Source organism: Branchiostoma floridae, unplaced genomic scaffold (genome assembly GCF_000003815.2).
Source record: "Branchiostoma floridae strain S238N-H82 unplaced genomic scaffold, Bfl_VNyyK Sc7u5tJ_1421, whole genome shotgun sequence".
Lineage (NCBI taxonomy): Eukaryota > Metazoa > Chordata > Leptocardii > Amphioxiformes > Branchiostomatidae > Branchiostoma > Branchiostoma floridae.
In genome coordinates this window covers 500776-519689 of record NW_023365714.1, presented here as the reverse complement: position 1 = coordinate 519689, position 18914 = coordinate 500776, and the positions used below count along the sequence as shown (strand labels likewise).

The window sequence follows — 18914 nt, the reverse complement described above, 5'->3', positions numbered from 1 at the left end:
AAGTGTATTTAACCTGAGATTTTTCACAACATTGCTAGGGTCAATAACAATGACCCTAACATACATGTCATTTGTAAGTATTATTTTACCTATTTATAAAACAGTCATTATGTCCGTCACATATATCCCTGCCAGCTATAAATTTTGCTTGAGGTTTTAGCACAAGTAAAGGCAGGGCTCGAAATTCATTTTTGGGATTAGGTGCACTGGTGCACCCAGCTTAAAAAATTGGGTGCACCAAAAAATTTTTGGGTGCACCACTTAAATTGAAGTAAAAACCGAATAATAGAATTTAGTTACAAGCTATTAAATTCTTAAACCAGTACCAAGACAGACATTTTTATTATCTTGCTAACACTTAGATCTCATCATGTCAAGAATATGATGTATACTAGTATACTTTGATATCTTTACATACATAAAGGTAAGAAAATATTTGGGTGCACCCTGTGCACCCACAGAAAATAATTGGGTGCACAGCTCCAATTTTGAGTGCACCTGGGTGCACATGCACCCAGTATTTCGAGCCCTGAAAGGCCACCTTGGTTCAAGTGTATTCCATCTGTTTTTCCTGTGTTAATGATTTACTGATGTAAATGTTACATTAAAGACGGCAAGGTATAGACATATGTCAGCAGCCGTATGTTATAAGTTATTAATGTTTATATGAACGTGAGCTTTATCTATAATATTCACGTTAATGATGTATGATGTCATTAGTAAATACCAGTAAATCATAAACCTGCACTCTGGGTCAAGTTTACTGAGCGATAATAAAATCATACATGAGCTTTCATAATATTTTACTTTCATCACTACTATTTTGTTTTTTATTTAGAAACAAAATAACAGAAAAGTTAGCAAAGGAGTGATTTGTCCATTATACGTCGATGAAGGACTGAGACATCCAGTATCACCTGATGAAACATTGTGGATAGCTGGCTGAAACGTTTGACCGTTTCCAAAATCATATCCAGTTGCTTGAGTAACTGCTTTTGGCGATTTGTCCTTTATTTTCTTCATTTACAAGTTATCTGTATGAAATGTCCCTGCGAAGGAAACATTTCCGTTTTGTAACAGATCTAGACTGTAATTTGTAGAAATCACATGTCTGACAGATTTGTAGTCATTGTGAGATATGATCTGTGCTGCAGTGCCCCCTGTTGATGAGTTTGGGGACTGCAGGCTAGATTTTTTTCTTGTTGAACTCTGTAGATTAAAAGTGGTTCAGTTTTGGGACAGATCTAGTTTGTACTAGCAGGTTGGTATACAGCAATGACATGTGCATGTGTTAGTGACAGGTAATATAACCATTGTGCTTGTAATAAGGTCAGCGAGCTGCAGTGCCCCCTGTTGACTAGTTTTGAGACTGCAGGGAAACTTAACTTGTTGCTTACTCAAGTTGCTGCCTTGTAGGCGAGTTTAGCTCTGATGGGGGTATTGTGTTTGCTTGTTTGTGTGTTCACATCTATAACTCAAAATCCTTGGCAGTTTTGGGACACCCCCTTCCTAAAAGCAGTGTGGTATAGTCCATAGATAGCTTGTCTCAAGTTTGGGGCTTGTTAAACATGGTGTTACAGAATAGGGCTGGGGCCATGGAATCAAGAAATTTACAAAACCATTGTTCCGTTCTACAGGTGCCGAGTACGAGAGAAGCGCGCTGGATCGTGCGGCGGCAGAGCGAGCGGATATCGTGGTCAGATATGACAGGGTACGTACTGTTACCATATAGTAATGACATATCATCCATTGTGCTTATGTGATATGAAATGCAGTATAGTAGGAAGCTCTGACTGTAATTTAAGGCAATATCTTTTGCCCTGACATGTATATGATATTGGTAAATGTTAGGAAGGAAAGACCACTTTTGTAATGTGTATGTTGTTTTGTATGTTTTGCTATGGTAACAGTCATGTGACCTGTGATTGACAGGGAAGGGAAGAAGGTTCGGAGATCGACGCCTGGGAGGATGAGACGTTTATCGTGTACAAGATAACGGACAGATATGGCTTCATGCAGTAAGTAAACAAACAAACAAACAGATATGGCTTCATGCAGTAAGTAAACAAACAAACAAACAAACAGATATGGCTTCATGCAGTAAGTAAACAAACAAACAAACAAACAAACAAACTAACAGGTATTGCTTCATGGCTCATGCAGTAAGTAAACAAACAACAAACAAACAAACAAACATGTACCAAGATAACGGACAGATATGGCTTCATGCAGTAAGTAAACAAACAAACAAACAAACAGATATGGCTTCATGCAGTAAGTAAACAAACAAACAAACAAACAAACTAACAGGTATTGCTTCATGGCTCATGCAGTAAGTAAACAAACAACAAACAAACAAACAAACATGTACCAAGATAACAAACAGATATGGCTTCATGCAGTAAGTAAACAAACAAACAAACAAACAGATATGGCTTCATGCAGTAAGTAAACAAACAAACAAACAGATATGGCTTCATGCAGTAAGTAAACAAACAAACATGTATGGCTTCATGCAGTAAGTAAACAAACAAGCAAACAAACAGATATGGCTTCATGCAGTAAACAAACAAACATGTATGGCTTCATGCAGTAAGTAAACAAACAAACATGGTTTCATACAGTAAGTAAACAATTAAAGAAACACATATTCAGGGAGGGGTAGATATACTTGTAGTAAGGATGTTAGACTGGATCTGTCTATTGATTTCACAGAAACTATACTGTACAAACATTACATGATGACTGTTGTTCTTTTTGTCTCAAGATTTTTTGTTAGTTTTTCTCTGACCTCCATTTCTTCTTTCCTGTCCTCAGCACAAAGGAACTGCCAGAGAGAGATGTGAAAGAGGAGAAGGTAGGACAGAACATAGTTCTGACAAATTTGTTTTTCCTATTCACAATGTTTTTATTTGAGTATTAGGCGAGACGCATATTGCTTATAGCTACTAAAAATATCAATATAAAACAAACCACAGAGTAAACATACATACCTGAATACAAAATGGATAAAAGAAAAGCGCGAAGAGTTGCTGTTACAGTTCCAATCATGTAACCCGTAACCTTGAGTGGCCTTCATGGCCTTGTTACGTGGTGACCATTGAGTAAAAAAAAAAAAAAAAATGTAAGCTTAACTTAAGTTTCACCTGTGCCGAATGAAATGTGCTTATTGCCAAGTCTTTTCCTGTCTATTGATTAATTATACTTCTTGTGTTGGTCCCCACCTAATGCCTGTTCCCTTCTCATCGGCGCCCCCTAGCTGAAGGCACTGGAAGTGGAGCGGGTGCCAAAGTGGCTGAAGATGCTGAAAAACTGGGACAAATATGTCAACTCAGACAAGGTCAGGGTTAATCATGGCAAAACTTGTATAATTCCGTAAGAAGTGCGAAATAAGAGTCATGTTTTTCTTACCTCTGTGTCAGTTCCATTTGTGTTGTGTGCATTGCACAGTGAGAGGTTGGTGGGTTAGTGTTTGAATAGTACAGTGGTGTTTAGCATTTTTGTACATGGAATTTCTGAGTAGATTTGCCCTATGCAGCTGCACAAGTGAGTGTTTATTTGTTTGTTTATTTGTTTGTTCATTCATTCTACAGCTGCACAAGCGAGTGTACAAAGGAATCCCTCATTCTCTCCGCGGGGAGGTTTGGTCCCGACTTTTGGACATTGCGAAGATCAAACAGGAACAGGACGGCATCTATGAGGTAAAGACACACTCATCTCCACCCTGACACCCCTGCTGGCAAGTGGTACGCTCCACCTTCCTGTCATGCTCCACTCAGAGTTGTCTGATTTTGGAATAGTTCACTTTATCAGCAGGGGTGTCAGGGTTATGTTTATGCAAAACTGTTCTCTATGGAAAACTGTTGAACTGTTCTCTGTTTCATTCACCCATAACTTAAAAAAATACACCACATTATATTTTGTTTTGATTTACGCATCCCTGTCTGTCTTTGGTTTTCATGTCACAAACTGGCAATTCAAGTAATGCATGCTTGATCCTTATTGGTCCAGTGAAATTTGGAAAATAGCATGTTTAGTTTTCATTGGGCTAAAAAAATTGAATATTCCATGCTGATTCATGATTGGTTCATTGAAATTTGAAATAACTCATGATGACTTGCGTTTGGTCCATTAATGTTTACATTATAATTTGTGATTGGTGGATTGAGATTTGAATAATGCATGATGATTTGTGATTGGTCCAGGGTTATGGTAATTCCTCGATGCGCCCCGAGCAGCCAACCACGTACGAGGTCTGTTCAGTTTTAGTTTTCGCTTCACTAACGGCGTCTTGCGACACGGAGGCAATATCTGATGATGCTTGACCTTCATTTACCCTTCTCACATGTCAATCATTTCCAAACTGACTCCTAAAAACTCTGGGAAGTTTGTTGACTTTTTCAAACTCTGTTGGAGGTTGGTCAACTCTCTCAAACAACGAAGTCTCTCAATAACTTCCCTGTTTGAAACTTTACCCAAAGTAGGGCTACCTGTCCAAACCATTCTATCTCCGTGTTTTCACCCAAGTTTGATGAACTATTCCTACCATCTTTTCATTTTGCCACAGCAAACAAATCTTTTACAAACTTTCTTGTTACTTTTCCCTGAAGTTGGAGGCTTTTCTGAATTCCTATATTTCTCTTTTCAAAACTTGAAAAATTTGCCTCTTTTGATTTGCAGCTTTGCTTTTAAGATTAAGTTTTGTCAAACAAATTCCTTTTAATTCCTGCTACGGTAACTCTTTCTTTAAAGCCATTGAAGGTTACAACTCTATGAAAAGGTCTGTTGTTGTTCAAGAAAGTATTTGAGTTAGAAGTTTTCAAATCAACCCGAAGGAGCAAATCTTCATCTAGGTTATTGCCGTAGAATGTAGTCCAGTAGACTAGCCACTGTTTCTGCTGTTATCACTTCTGCACCACCTATATGTACATGTCAGCCTACAGTGTTTAGACTTTAGGGTAGAAAAGAAGTAGAATAGTTGTAGAAATCTGTATTTACAAGCCCTTTTCTAACCTGCAAGTATCATTAGATATTGTGTTTTCCTGTTTCAAGATGTTCTCATTGCAATTTTGTTTCAAAATGTTTGAATTTTAGTTTTTTCACGGATGTGCTCTCAATGAAATTGAGCTCAAGCAATCTGAAATTAAGCAAAAATGAAACTTCCTCTTCAATTTTTACATTTTGGTGAACCTCTCCTGAACTGCCTCTGGCTTTGGTGCGCTATAAACAAACAAACAAACATGTACCAATATTGGTCCAACAATAAAAACAGCCACTTTTGATCTGCAGGGTGCTCTGGTCTGACTGCCCTCTGCATGTGGTCTCATACCTCAGTTCTTACTGGGTCGGACTGCCCTGTGTGTGTGGTCTCACACTTGGGTTCTTACTGACAGTTTGTTTCCATCTCTCATGATGTTGGCTGAAAGTTTTTGAATCATTTAAAATTTCATTGAAAGATAAATTACTGTCATGGCTGATTTTGTGAGAACTGTTGAAGAAGAACTTAATGCAAATGATACGGAACAGGAAATGTCGTTGTCTCTATGATTACTTTTTTGTTTTTCTCTTTAAAGAAAGAAACCAATTTTGAAAGTTTTTTTTTAACAACTGACAGAACCTGTCTGTAGTCAATCACTGTGAAGATGGTATACTCCTTGCCATATTTGGGTGTGTTGGAGGTTATCATGTTTCCAAGCGTGTATGTTGGTGGGTATCACATTACCATGTGTGTGAGGGAGGGTATCACATTACGGGATGTGTGTTCTCCACAGAGGATGAGAATATCGGCGCGGAACAGCTCGCCAGATGTGCGACAGATTGACCTGGACGTGAACCGGACGTACCGGAACCATATCATGTTCCGCGACAGATACGGCGTCAAGTGAGTCATCTTTCACGTTTCGTTTTAGTATCCAAAACTGTGGTCAAAATAGGAAGACTGGTTTTATCTTATAACAGTATTGGTGGAATAAAAATGACACTTCTGACTTATGGAAGCTTAATTGTTGTCATATCGTCTTACTGGTATGGAAAGTTTGGTGTTGTCGTTAAATGGAAGGACAAGGTGTGACAGCATTAAGCTGATACAGAGGTGAGGTACTGCCAGGGCGGTGCAGTGTTGTTGTTTATTTGTTTGTTTGTTTGTTTACAGACAGCAGGCCCTGTTCCACGTGCTGTCCGCCTACTCCATGTATAACACAGAAGTCGGTTACTGCCAGGGGATGAGTGAGATTGCAGCACTCATGCTCATGTACCTGAATGAAGAGGTAAGGGACAACAAGGATTATATTATATGTGTCAAATTTAAAAGTTCTTGTTTTTCCCCATGATTGGTCTTTAGCTAGGAGCACCATATTTGTATTTGTGTGAAAGATCAGACTTGGAAGAAACCCTACTGTTTTTTTGTGTTGAGTTACATGCTGGATGTGTGACTGCACACAGATGTGTGATGTCTGGCTCTCTGTCCTGTCCTATAGAGGACAACAAGCACAAGATGCAGGGTGTTGAGGGGACAGTTGTGTGTTAGGGCATGGTACATAGTGTTATAGATGGTGTATTTCTGCCCCCCTCCCCAGGATGCGTTCTGGGCGATCTCCGTTCTCCTGACAGACAACAAGCACAAGATGCACGGCTTCTTCATCCCCGGCTTCCCCAAACTGCTGCGCTTCCAGGACCACCACGACAAGCTGCTTGGGAAGTTCCTGCCCAAGGTCAAGAAAAACTTGGTAAGTACCTCAAGGTCAAACAAAACCCTGTTACAGCTTCAAGGTCAAACAAAACCCTGTAACAGTCCCAAGGTCAAACAAAACCCTGTAACAGTCCCAAGGTCAAACAAAACCATGTAACAGTCCCAAGGTCAAACAAAACCATGTAACAGTCCCAAGGTCAAACAAAACCCTGTAACAGTCCCAAGGTCAAACAAAACCATGTAACAGTCCCAAGGTCAAACAAAACCATGTAACAGTCCCAAGGTCAAACAAAACCATGTAACAGTCCCAAGGTCAAACAAAACCATGTATTAGTCGCAAGCTCAAGAAAATCTTGTAATAAGTACCTGAAAGTCAAGCAAAACCCTGTTGCAGTCCCAAGGTCAAGCAAGTGGTAAGATCCTCAAAGTGAAGAAAAATCTTTTAACAGTTCCAAGGTCAAGAAAACCTTGGCATATGTACCTTTGTACCTCAAGGTCTTGATGTTTCTGTACTCCATATTGTTTGCTTATTTACAGGACCTGAACGAGATCCACACCTCCCTGTACTCCATGTTGTTTATTTGTTTGTTTGTTTGTTTACAGGACCTGAACGAGATCCACACCTCTCTGTACTCCATGAAGTGGTTTTTCCAGTGTTTCCTGAGCCGAGTGCCCTTCAGACTCGTCCTGAGGCTCTGGGACATCTACATCTTAGAGGGCGAGGCCGTCTTAACCGCCATGGCGCTCACCGTCTTCAAGATGCACAAAAGTAAGTCTTACTTACCGTCTTCAAGATGCACAAAAGTAAGTCTTGAGGTGTACAAGTAGGTTTTATTTTAACGAGTTGGCTCAGTGCAAGGCCTTTGACCACTTCTAGGCACCGAACTACGCTCACTGTGGCAGCGTCTCTTCTCCCTAAGTCAGAATCATCCAGCTCCGGCAAGTTTGACTAACTGACTCAATAGGCAAAGCAGGGGTTTGCACACACATCTTCAAAAGTACAACATCCTCCAAATGCAGAGGAGTAAGTCTGAAGCACTTGACAGAACTGGGAGTGTTATTGTTGTTTATGTGTCTAATCGTGTCCTTGTTCGTTCCAGAGCGGATTGCTAAGATGGAGATTGAGCACCTCGCGACCTTCTTCCAGCGCGACCTTGAGGAAGACTTCGGCTACGATGATGACGAGGTGATCGACCAGCTGCAGCTGACGATGTCCGACCTCCGGAAGCAGAAGCTGGACCTCCCGCCGCCCCCGAAGGTCCCGGAGGTGCCCCAGATCCCCTTCGGGTACCGGCGGGAGTACACCTTTGAGGTTTGGTCTGGTTTATTCAAATCTCCGTTAGTGATTAATCACTAGTCTGCCTGGAGTCCAGATTAAAACAATACAAAATGTAAATACTTTTCGTTTTGTGACCGCATCTGAACTGTGAGCAGCGACACCTGTCCTGCAGTACAATGTGAACCAGTCAGAATTGCCCTGAAGAAGGTGACAGACGGTCACCGAAATGTCGGTAAGAATAAAGCACCGGTTGTGTAAAAAGAGTCTCTTTATTCAGTGACGTACCAACCTGATGCAACTGTTCATGGAATACAAAATGTAACAACAGAAATATACAACAAATTATAACTTTCAACTAACGGAAAGCAAACCTAGGGTGAACTGGAAATCAGTGATAGACGTACATCAAGTAGAATGAAATAAATCAGCTGTGCTCCTATTTATACAACAAAATGTCTATTTGACCTTCCAGGAAATGACAGGAATCCGCGGGACTCCGGAGGTCGCCAGGAACCGGAACGTTCCCAACGGCACCGGGGTCGTCAGGGTCGAGGTTCAGAGGTCGCCCAGCCCGACCCCGCAAAGGACTCCTTCTCGTGAGAACTCCTACAGGCAGCAGTCGCCACGACAACAGTCTCCACGGCGACAATCTCCACAGCAGCAGTCTCCACGGCGACCGTCTCCACAGCAACAGTCTCCACAGCGACCGTCTCCACAGCAACAGCCCCCAGCAGTGGTGTCAGACCAGGCTGTGCCCAGGTCCATGAGTTACCGTGGCGATGAGAACGTGGGTGCTGATTGGTCGGCTCCGCGCGGCTTTGCCAGCCAACCACAGGACGTCATCGTGATGTCGCCCTTGCCCAAGGAATCATGGCGGACGACAGACCTGGATAGCGCCAACGCAGCGCCGAACGTGTCGCCACACGAGCGGCCGGTCATGCCGAACGAAAGGTTTTTAGAATTTCTGTTTCCATATTTTACTGATTTGGTACTCGCCATTCCAGTCCATTCCTTAGTGTACATTTCTATGTAGTCCAGTCCGATGGACCAAGAAGCAGCGTGTTTGATCCCTGCTGTGTGTCGCTCACCAGGCACAAGCCGTGATCCACTGTTCATTGTGCTTGTCAAAAGGAGCAAGAGAAATTCCCTGGTACAAAGAACCTGTAAATACTGTACATAGCGTCTGTCTTCTCTGTCGTGACCGATGGAAGACTAGCTCTTCAGTGAGCTAAAACTGGTTCATGATCACTTTGAATTCACACTTTTTCACTTAATTCCAGGCTGCCGCAGAGAGAACCGTCATGGAGGACAACCAACCTGGACAACCCTGCACCGGTCAGGACAGCCTCGGACAACCCTGCCAGGCAACCCTCCGTCTCCAACCAGCCCCACCTGGTAATGGTCTCCAGCCAGCCCCACCCGGTAACCAGTCCCACGGGTCAGGTGTACAAAATGCCCACGCAGCACTTCGAGAGGAACGGGAAAACCGTGGACGTCACCGTCCAAATAAGGACTTCTCCACTGCCCAGTGGCGACCGGCGCAGCCCCACGGGCAGCCCGCGGCGTGAGACTGCGCCCTTGGGAAGCCCGCGGCGTGAGACTGCGCCCTTGGGAAGCCCGCGGCGCGAGTACGAGTTCCGTTCCCCCGGCGGCGGGCCATACATCGTGCAGGGCGGCAGCCAACCGCAGCAGTCCCCACCCAGGGTCAATGGCCTGGAGAGGCCAAAGGTCAACGGTCGCGACCCCAACCGCGACTCGGCGTACTCGCACAACTCTGACTACGACAACGTTGACGACCAGTACGAGGTGTTCATGGAGAAGTCTCTGGAGAATCTGGAGTCCGGGACTGCGTACGACTCCGACGTGCCCAACGAGCTCGCCTTCGCAAACCAACATGGCCGCCAGTCGCCCATCAAGCGCCCCGAACATCTGCCTATCCAGGAGCACCGGCCGGAGCCCCAGCATGCACTGCAGCAGTCCCAGCATGCACTGCAGCAGTCCCAGCATGCACAGCAGCGCGGCTACGATCACTTCGTGGAGCTTCCGCAGAGGAACAAGGACATTCAAGGTCACGGGGACTTCACACCTCTGGCGCAGTCGGAACACAGACAACGGGGGTCACACTCAAGGTCATCAGGGTCAAAGGTGAGGACCCCATCTGGGTCAAACCCACGGTCACCCATGGGGTCTAACCCACGTTCCCATGCTGGATCCCACGATCACAGATCCCACGGCGGCAGTCAGAGCGACCGCGGCAGCGCTCGTAGGAGGTCCAGCAAGAAGAAGCATCCGCCAGTCTACCTGTAAACACTTGTTTATCTGTGAACATTTGTTTGTAAACAACTGTTTACCTGTAAACACTTGTTCGTAAACAACTGTTTACCGGGAACACTTCTTTGTAAACAACTGTTTACCGGTGAACACTTGTTTGTAAACAACTGTTTATCTCTGAACACTTATTTGTAAACAACTATTTACCGATGAACACTTGTTTGTAAACAACTGTTTACCGGGAACACTTGTTTGTAAACAACTGTTTACCTGTAAACACTTGTTTGTAAACTGTTTAACACTTGTTTGTTAACAACTGTTTACCTGTGAACACTTGTTTACAGCATCATTGTGCTTATAAATAACTAAGTTGCTGAATGATTATGTAAGGAAAGTCGGAGCGTTTCTGTTGTACATATTTTACCTGGATGTGACAGGAATTATGGGATAGCTTGCACTTTGGGTGGGCAGGTGGCTTATCGTTAACCCTTAGAGTGCTAAGGCAGCCGTTTGGCTCCAAATTTGTGCTGATTATGGAGTTAGGCAGCAGGAAGATGGTTAAGAATCATAATCTCATTATTTTAGCTTTGTGGAAAGGAAGGAAATTTTGATAAATTTGCTGTTTCCATTTCTCGAAGGCCTCCACATCTGAGGTCCTCATTAGCACTAATTACCTCAAAACCAGGAAATTTGATATCAGCATCATGAAAATAACAACTGTAAATTTTGGAGGCAAAACGCTGAACATAGAAATTGCAGCGTCAGGAACTAACCAAGCTCAGGCTGAAACTCATCTAACTCTGTGGGAACTCTACAGTTTTCTCCACTAGCAATGAAGATATGCAAACCCTGAAATAGCAACTTGTAACGTGGTGTGGTTAGAATGTGCTTTTCTGTGTTTGTGTCACTTAACAAGATGGTCTCACATATGGACAGACTTGTTTCACCAACCGTGATGTCAATATCCCTCTCCAGGGCTGAAAAAGCACCTCTGTAACTTGAGAAATGTGCACAAAAATGTTGGTAGATTACAGGTTGAATATTGGTTCTAAATTTCGGGATTCGTAGACTGACTGTCCTAAACAACAGTTTGTCCCAACTGCACATAAATTTGTAAGAACCGACAACAAGATGGTCTCACATATGGATAGACTTGTCTCACCGTGATGTCAATATCCCTCTCCAGGGCAGAAAAGTCACAAATTTAATCTGCTGAACATCTGTGCAGAAATGTGTGTAGATTGTGGGTTGAATATTGGTACTAAATTCCGGGATTTTAGGGCTGACCGTCCCAAAGAACAGTTTGTCCAAACTGCAGATAAATTTGTGAGAACCTACAACACTGCAGGTAACAGTTCAGCCCTGGGGTAGAATTTAGTCTCCAAACAGATGCGTGGAGGCTGATCTTTGTTTCCGATGTGACGGAAAGGAGACGATCGAAGCCTAACATCTGCTTGGAGATGATTATAATCGGCAATCAGCTGGTTTCTGAAGCCAATAGCAATAATGACTCGGACGTTTTCACATTTTGTAAGTCTGTCTGTCCCACATGTAATATGTGCCAGTCTGCTGTAGAGTCTAATCTCCAAGCAGATCCTACGGTAGCATAAGATAGTATCAAAAGCTGGCAGAGGACTGAAGCCGGCTTAGGAGTGTGTTTCGCTACCAGGGCAAATGGACACCTTTTGGCTGACTGGACACCACTGGTCTTTGGCCAGTTTGGTACTATCTTATGCCATTGTAGGATCTGCTTGGAGATTAGTAGACTCTGCAGTTTTCACATTGTACATTTGTAATTGTCTGTCCAACAAGTAAGGTATGCCGTAGATAGGTTTGAGACACTTGTCACTGGATATTTTACACTGTCAGTCTTTGGAGACAAACTCTTAGAGGACCAACATGGCTGCCCCGGCCTCTACCTGGTGCATGTTCTTCTTCAGTTGGAGGTTAACGTAGAAATTACCCAGCAATAGTGGAAAATCTCCCAAGGATGGGTGAAATGAAATATTGTAATAAATGTTGGGGTATGTTTAGTTGAGAACCACCTGCAGAAAGCTGTGGAAAATTAAGCAACTGCAGAAATGTTTGGCAGAATGTCACCAAGAGGAGATTTTCTATGAAACGAGGTTGATGTGACCTCAAGTGTCAAAACTGGCTGTTTCACCTGCAGTTTCAGACCAGGTGTCCCACCTGCTGAACAGGTGAGTGCTGGGGACTCTGCCTTATTAATACACATAATCAATACCTGATCAATACCATATCAGACCACAGGAACCTCCCACAAGACTTGTAGCAAAACACCTTCTGTCTCAATGAAAGTTACCTAAAGCTTCTTGTGTTTCTGTTGGCTGTAGGTTTGCCGCTCTGCTGCTGCTTGTTCATTGCTGTCTCCCTATGTCACTGTTAATCCCTGTTGGCAGAGACTTTATTTGTTTTGCTGAGTCTTTAAAGTAACTTCCTTTATCTGTACCACAACCTGCCAAGCTGCTTCACCCAAAAAGCACTGATTATTTCTCCTCAAGCAACTGGATATGATTTTGGAAACAGACTTTTTGGGTAGCAAAGCTGCTTCTTCAATGTTTTATGATATGTTTTTTGTTATTTCTTATTCTAGAGTCTTCCTTTTGTTACAAATTTTGTTAATTAACAAGTTGACCTTTCTGCCAAGGGCTCATCCATGTGTTGGTTAGTAGCAGGGTTAAACGGTGGAGAGAAAGGGAACAAAATTAGACTGAAGGCACAGAAATGGGTTGCAGATTAGATCTGAAGACATTTGTCTCTTAGACACTTTGTAGCATCTTGGGTTACTCAAGGTGTCCGCTGTGCAGATATCATGACATAAGAAAGTCTTATAACGGTGAGGACCTCTCTGGTCTTCGATATCTTAGAAATGGAGAATCTTAGAATCAAGGACAAGAAGATGTGACAGAAATTGTGAGGAGAGTCGAGTTGTAAAGTTATAGCAAACTATGAAGAGTTGAGCTGAGTTCTGTGCAGAATTTACCCTGGAATCACACGGAGTCAAGATTACTGTAAACTCCGTTATTATGGTGATTTCTGATGCAATGATACCAGATGTGAATATAGCAATGTTTACGGTAAGGATGAGTCAGTGTTAAGAAGGAGGTGAATATAGCAATTTTTACAGTAAAATGCAGTGTTTAATTTCAGCCATACGTGCCTAGCAGTTATACCACCTTAGGTGGGGATCGAGCATTAATGTTAGGTGGGGATCAAGCATTAATGTTAGGTGGGGATCGACCATTGCTGCTTCAGTGTGCTGGAACTAACGTTATATGTCATGCAGTTAGATTATGATTTATGCAATTTTGTGATAAGAGATTGTACCTGTATATACACACCTGTACCTGTGCACACCTGTACCTGTGCACACCTGTACCTGTGCACACCTGTACCTGTGCACACCTGTACCTGTGCACACCTGTACCTGTGCTTTCCTGTGTTTTATTTTAATCGGGTTGCCACCTTACATGTAGGTGCTGGGTATTCGCACTGGTTTGAATCCTGCTGACAATGTTGTAAGCAGGATAAGTTAGTGGTTGTCCCATGATGCTGGCCAACTCAACTCAGTACAGGGTTTCTTATCTTTCATTCATATGAAATGTAGCAGCTTTCTGCATTGGCTTATTGAACCTAAAGGTTTGAGGGAGAATTGAACAGGAAAATGCTTACCATTAAGTGTCACATTTTGCCAATTATTGTGTATTAAGGCTAGTCTGAAAGATGCTGGTTTCTCTGAAATGTACTGGCTTTAAGCTGTTTACAGAAGTCGGCCTATGGGAAAAACGAAAATGGCTGTAAAGTTTGAAATGTTACAGAATATTGAGCCAGTCCTGATGATTGATGGCAACCCTGGTACTGAGTTGAGGAGGCCTGTAGTGATGATGACGATGATGAAGATGATGATGACGATGATGTTGATGATGTAGTAGACTATGCAGGCTCTGCAGTAAGGCTCACCTGTAGTGGTGAGGGAAACTATGCAGACTGGTGGCCCCAATGTCTGGAGCAAGGCTACTGCTGCTCTGCTGGAGAGGGTGTAGCAGTGCAGATGTGCGCTTGGTCAATTTGTACCCAGGTTACCTAATATGGTCTGGTACAACACTGTAGGGAATAATTGTATCAGGGCTTGCCTAATATGGTCGGGTACAACACTGTAGGGAATAATTGTACCCAGGCTTGCCTAATATGGTCATGTATAAAACTGTAGGGAACATGAATTTTGTACCAGGAATATCCTTATATGGTCGGGTACAAAACTGTTACAGAGGGAACTTGAATTTTGTATTGGGGATGTCCATATATGGATGGGTACAAAACTGAATGGAATAATTGTACCTAGCCTTGCCTAATATGGTCGTGTACAAAATGGAATATTTATTCTGCTGATATGGGATTGTACAGAAGGTCATCCTGGGTCAAAGGTTGTATGGAGTCACTATGCTTGTAAGGTCATAGGTCACAGTTCACAGATGACTTTACATTTGTGATGTATTACTGTGACCCTAGGTCCAGCTTTACAGAGTTTTCCCCAGCGGCGTCATTTCCAGTAAACCCATTTGCTAACCCACATTGTGATCAGCTTTCAGCTGTCTCATATTGGACGTATTGAACATGTCTGACATATGACATATTAGACATGCCAATTCTGTCTGTTAAAAGAAAGGGGTGACCTTAAACCTGGGGAAAACACTGCAGATTGCAACATTTTGTTCTATTGTTAATTGCCACACCTTTATATTAGCGAAGAGAAGTTCTTTTGCAGAGCAAAGGAAGCGACAATGTTTAACTAACCTCTGAACCGATCATAGCAAACTGTGCAGGTATAATTATGTAATGTGCACTGCCGGGGAAACCTCCCGGTGATCTGTAAGCTGCAAATATAGAGGAGAAATTCACAGATAAAAACCTACAGTCAGGTTGGTTGTACTCAGAGGTTTTAAACGGATAGATGTAGACAAAGTACAATAAACTTGGCTGGAAAACTTCGGTCTGTCTCCTGCTGTTTTGTTTCTTAAGTCTGGTTGGTAGGAAAGTTAAGTTTTATAGATTAATATCTGTTGCTGTTCTATATACTTTATTTTCACACTAATGACAGTAATGAAACGTTCCATATTAGAGCTATGCCTTCTGGTGTTCAGCAATTCTCAGGCAAGGGACAATGGCATTACCTTAAAACATCAACCCAACATTTAATGGTGCCAATGTCTCTTGCAGAATATTGTTTCTGTCCTACACATACATGGATCATACAATTTTCATATCAACCATGCAAAAGTAACAGCATTTCAGGTGTTCAAGTTGAACATTTTTGCATTGCTCTTGCTTTAGTTTGTAACAACTGTCCATGGTTTTCTTGAACCCCCCTGCCTGGTGTCATGCTGTCCTGCCAATGGCGGCTGCTAGAGGGCGCTGCAGCTGCGGGTTCCTCAGCAGTGTGTAAACCTTCCACCATCTCAGCCGGGCCCGGCGGGTCGCAGAAGGGGCGGCTCCTGGGGAAAGTCAAAGGTATGGTTACTGTAAGTTTAGCTGTCCTCCAATCAAATGTACACTGAGTCAATACAGATCAACGTTAAGCTTTAAATAACAAAAGCCATGACACCAAAATGTAAGTGGAAATATTAGCTGAGTTTAGGTAACTCTCACAGTTTAGATAACAATTATACTAAGAACTGGGTATAAGAGTCAGTTAAAGTTTGTTTCAAATATTAACTATTTCATTCGTGCTACACAAATCTTTTCAGCAGACCTTGCTCCATTTCAGTCAGCTGATCATCAGCCAACAGCTGCTCTTCCTCGGCAGGTGTGCAGTGGCGCCTCCTAGCGGAGTTCCCCTGCAGCAGCAGTCTGCAGAAGGTCACCAGGACGGGGTGGCAGTGCGCATGCTCCACGTGAAGGAAACTCACGTAAGACATGTAACCTGAGAAGGGGTCATATTACAGGAAATTCAAGAAATGTAACGTGAGAGTGGGAATCGTATTACAGGAAACTAAAGATACCATACCGAAGTCCCAGTGCTGATAGCCTGGAACCCCAGGCCCTGTAGGCTGTTGAGTTAGAGTAATGACCTTACCGCAGTCCCAGTGCTAGTAGCCTGGAACCCCAGGCCCTGTAGGCTACAGAGTTAGAATGTGACCTTACCGAAGTCCCAGTGCTGGTAGCCTGGAACCCCAGGCCCTGCATGTAGGCTGCAGAGTCAGAGTATGACCTTACCGAAGTCCCAGTGCTGATAGCCTTGCATCAGGCCGCTGAGGGCGACCCTAGCCTGGAACCCCAGGCCCTGTAGGCTGCAGAGTTAGAGTATGACCTTACCGAAGTCCCAGTGCTGATAGCCAGGAACCCCAGGCCCTGTAGGCTGCAGAGTTAGAGTGTAACCTTACCGAAGTCCCAGTGCTGGTAGCCTTGCATCAGGCCACTGAGGTGGAACCTAGCCAGGAACCCCAGGCCCTGTAGGCTGCAGAGTTAGAGTATGACCTTACAGAAGTCCCAGTGCTGATAGCCAGGAACCCCAGGCCCTGTAGGCTGCAGAGTTAGAGTGTGACCTTACCGAAGTCCCAGTGCTGATAGCCTTGCATCAGGCTGCTGAGGTCGACCCTAGCCAGGAACCCCAGGCCCTGCAGGCTACAGACTTAGAGTATAACCTTACCGAAGTCCCAATGCTGGTAGCCTTGCATCAGGCCGCTGAGGTCGACCCTAGCCAGGAACACCAGGCCCAGCAGGATGCCCTTCACGATGCGGAGCAGGCAAGAGTAGAATCCCAGCAGGATGTTGAAGAAGAACAGGAAGTACGAAAAGTTGTGGTAAACTCGCCTGGAAAATAAAACATTTCAATGATAGAAGAATATCAGTAAGATTTATCACTTAATTCAATTTTGGATCATGGTAGTTTGGAAGTCAGTTACAAAGGTTCCAGAATCGATCTATTTTTCCTCTAAAACTTTTATTTCCTCACCTGTTATTCAGAGCTAGAGCTTGTACTCTTTCTCTGCTGCTCCTATCAGTAACAGTAACATCTGTAACAGATCCTTGCGGAACACAGTCTGACAATGACCTGTTATTGAGTGCCAGAGCCTGTACTGCTCTAATTGCCTGTGCCTGGGCCTGTAAAAGAGCCTGCACTGTTCTGTAACTCACCTGTTATCGAGTGCCAGAGCCTTCACTCTCTCTCTGCTGCCCCCATCCTTGTAGCAGTGGTCCTGTAATAGAGCCTTGCGGGACACGAAGATCTGCACATAGTTCACCAGCAGGGACAGGACCACCGTGGGGCTGTGCATGGGGGAAACGGGGGTACATGTAAGCTCCCTCTGGCAGAACATTTATCAACTGCAGCACAGAAACACACACGTGTACACCTATGCATTCTCACACATACACGCATACACTCACACACACACAAGAGTGCGTGCAAACACAGACAAGCCCCAAACGAGGAAATAAGGCGAACTGAAGAAAATCTTCCCGACTCACAGCAGTGTCCAGAGCGGCTGCAGGTAAAATGAAGAAACCACACCTAGCAACGGCAGCACCAGGAAGTACGATATCACCATGGTAACCAGATATAGCATCAGCTGCAGCATGTAGTAACCTAGCAACAAACAACACCACGGCAACCATCAGCTGCAGCATGTAGTAACCTAGCAACAAACAATGCCATGGCAACCATCAGCTTTAGCATGTAGTAACTTAGCAGCAAACAACACCATGGTAGCCAGCTTGGGTAACAACTGTAACATGTCACTAACTGAGAAAGCGAGATCGTTAGTCTGTGATAGGGTTCCCCTAACTCCATTGTGCAGTGTCTAGGGTTCTAATGATGGTTGGGAAAGAGAAGCATGTATTTCATTTTGTTCAGCAAAAGGAAGAAGAGCGGGCGTTTCCTTACCCCACAGGAAGTACGCGATCTGGATCCCCGAGTACTTCATGCTCTCAGACTGAAACACAAACGTCAACATGTGAGTTATACAATTATTGACTCTCTCTGCTTTCTGGGAGAACACTGGATTGTTGAATAAACTAAAGTAATAAGGCAGTATCTACTAGTATATTCCGAAAGTTAATGTTCATTTGTTGATATTTCTTTGTTTACCAGCATGTCGCCATGGTACGGGAGACCCCACGGTCTCCGCTGGATGGACTTGGCCCCTGGTTATTTTTTTATTTGTTTGTGTTTAAGTGTTTATGTTTACTTGTTTACCAGCATGTTGCCCGGGTGCGGGAGGTCCCGCGGTCTCGGCAGGAAGGACTTGTCCCCCCGCTGAAGCCGCAGCCGGTGGGTCCGGTACCGCACGAACGCGCACAGCATGTAGCAAACCAGCAGCACGGAGGATGTAACAAACGCTATCAGGTAGCAACCTGGAACCATATAAGGTAAGGACAGCCATATAAGGCGTGCAGCATGTAGCAAACCAGCAGGGCAGAGGACACAACAAACGCTATCAGGTAGCAACCTGGAACCATATAAGGTAAGAACAGCCATATAAGGTATACAGTATGTAGCAAACCAGCAGGATGGATGATGTAAGAAAGGCTACAGTGCAGCAACTTGGGCCCGTATAAGACCGTATAAGGTAACAACAGGTATACAACACGTAGCAATCTATGTATGCATGATTGACATGTATGTAGCAATTTTTTTCATGTAGCAAAAGTGCATGC

General features: G+C 43.8%; 3 protein-coding genes across 3 annotated transcripts; 2 read left to right on the top strand and 1 right to left on the bottom strand.

Moving 5' to 3' along the window:
* Window positions 1-1634: 1634 nt before the first annotated feature.
* On the top strand, window positions 1635-8045 carry LOC118407550 (USP6 N-terminal-like protein). Its single transcript, XM_035808027.1, has 11 exons — window positions 1635-1711; window positions 1933-2018; window positions 2818-2857; window positions 3260-3340; window positions 3594-3701; window positions 4206-4253; window positions 5772-5881; window positions 6152-6266; window positions 6576-6725; window positions 7292-7457; window positions 7789-8045. Exons 2-11 carry the CDS (start codon window positions 2014-2016, stop codon window positions 8043-8045), a joined length of 1080 nt encoding a protein of 359 aa, XP_035663920.1. The 5' UTR covers window positions 1635-1711; window positions 1933-2013.
* Window positions 8046-8436: 391 nt separating this feature from the next.
* LOC118407583 (nuclear receptor coactivator 6-like) lies at window positions 8437-10941 on the top strand. Its single transcript, XM_035808081.1, has 2 exons — window positions 8437-8918; window positions 9248-10941. Exons 1-2 carry the CDS (start codon window positions 8443-8445, stop codon window positions 10272-10274), a joined length of 1503 nt encoding a protein of 500 aa, XP_035663974.1. The 5' UTR covers window positions 8437-8442; the 3' UTR covers window positions 10275-10941.
* A 5947-nt stretch (window positions 10942-16888) lies between these two features.
* LOC118407549 (stimulated by retinoic acid gene 6 protein-like) lies at window positions 16889-18621 on the bottom strand. Its single transcript, XM_035808026.1, has 5 exons — window positions 18454-18621; window positions 18142-18190; window positions 17727-17844; window positions 17394-17525; window positions 16889-17069 (listed from the first exon to the last, which is right to left on the bottom strand). Exons 1-5 carry the CDS (start codon window positions 18619-18621, stop codon window positions 16889-16891), a joined length of 648 nt encoding a protein of 215 aa, XP_035663919.1.
* Between the last annotated feature and the right edge of the window lie 293 nt (window positions 18622-18914).

Excerpts from the sequence above, each read along its gene's own strand:
- LOC118407550 (XM_035808027.1), top strand. Across the intron at positions 5,882-6,151 it reads CGCGACAGATACGGCGTCAA|ACAGCAGGCCCTGTTCCACG; the intron begins GTGAGTCATCTT and ends GTTTGTTTACAG. Across the intron at positions 6,726-7,291 it reads CCAAGGTCAAGAAAAACTTG|GACCTGAACGAGATCCACAC; the intron begins GTAAGTACCTCA and ends GTTTGTTTACAG.
- LOC118407549 (XM_035808026.1), bottom strand. The coding sequence starts at position 18,621 with ATGGTTCCAGGTTGCTACCTGATAGCGTTTGTTACATCCTCCGTGCTG. Across the intron at positions 18,191-18,453 it reads CGCACCCGGGCAACATGCTG|TCTGAGAGCATGAAGTACTC; the intron begins GTAAACAAGTAA and ends TTTGTGTTTCAG. Across the intron at positions 17,070-17,393 it reads GCTCTGGCACTCGATAACAG|GCGAGTTTACCACAACTTTT; the intron begins GTGAGTTACAGA and ends TTTATTTTCCAG.
- LOC118407583 (XM_035808081.1), top strand. The coding sequence starts at position 8,443 with ATGACAGGAATCCGCGGGACTCCGGAGGTCGCCAGGAACCGGAACGTT. Across the intron at positions 8,919-9,247 it reads CCGGTCATGCCGAACGAAAG|GCTGCCGCAGAGAGAACCGT; the intron begins GTTTTTAGAATT and ends ACTTAATTCCAG.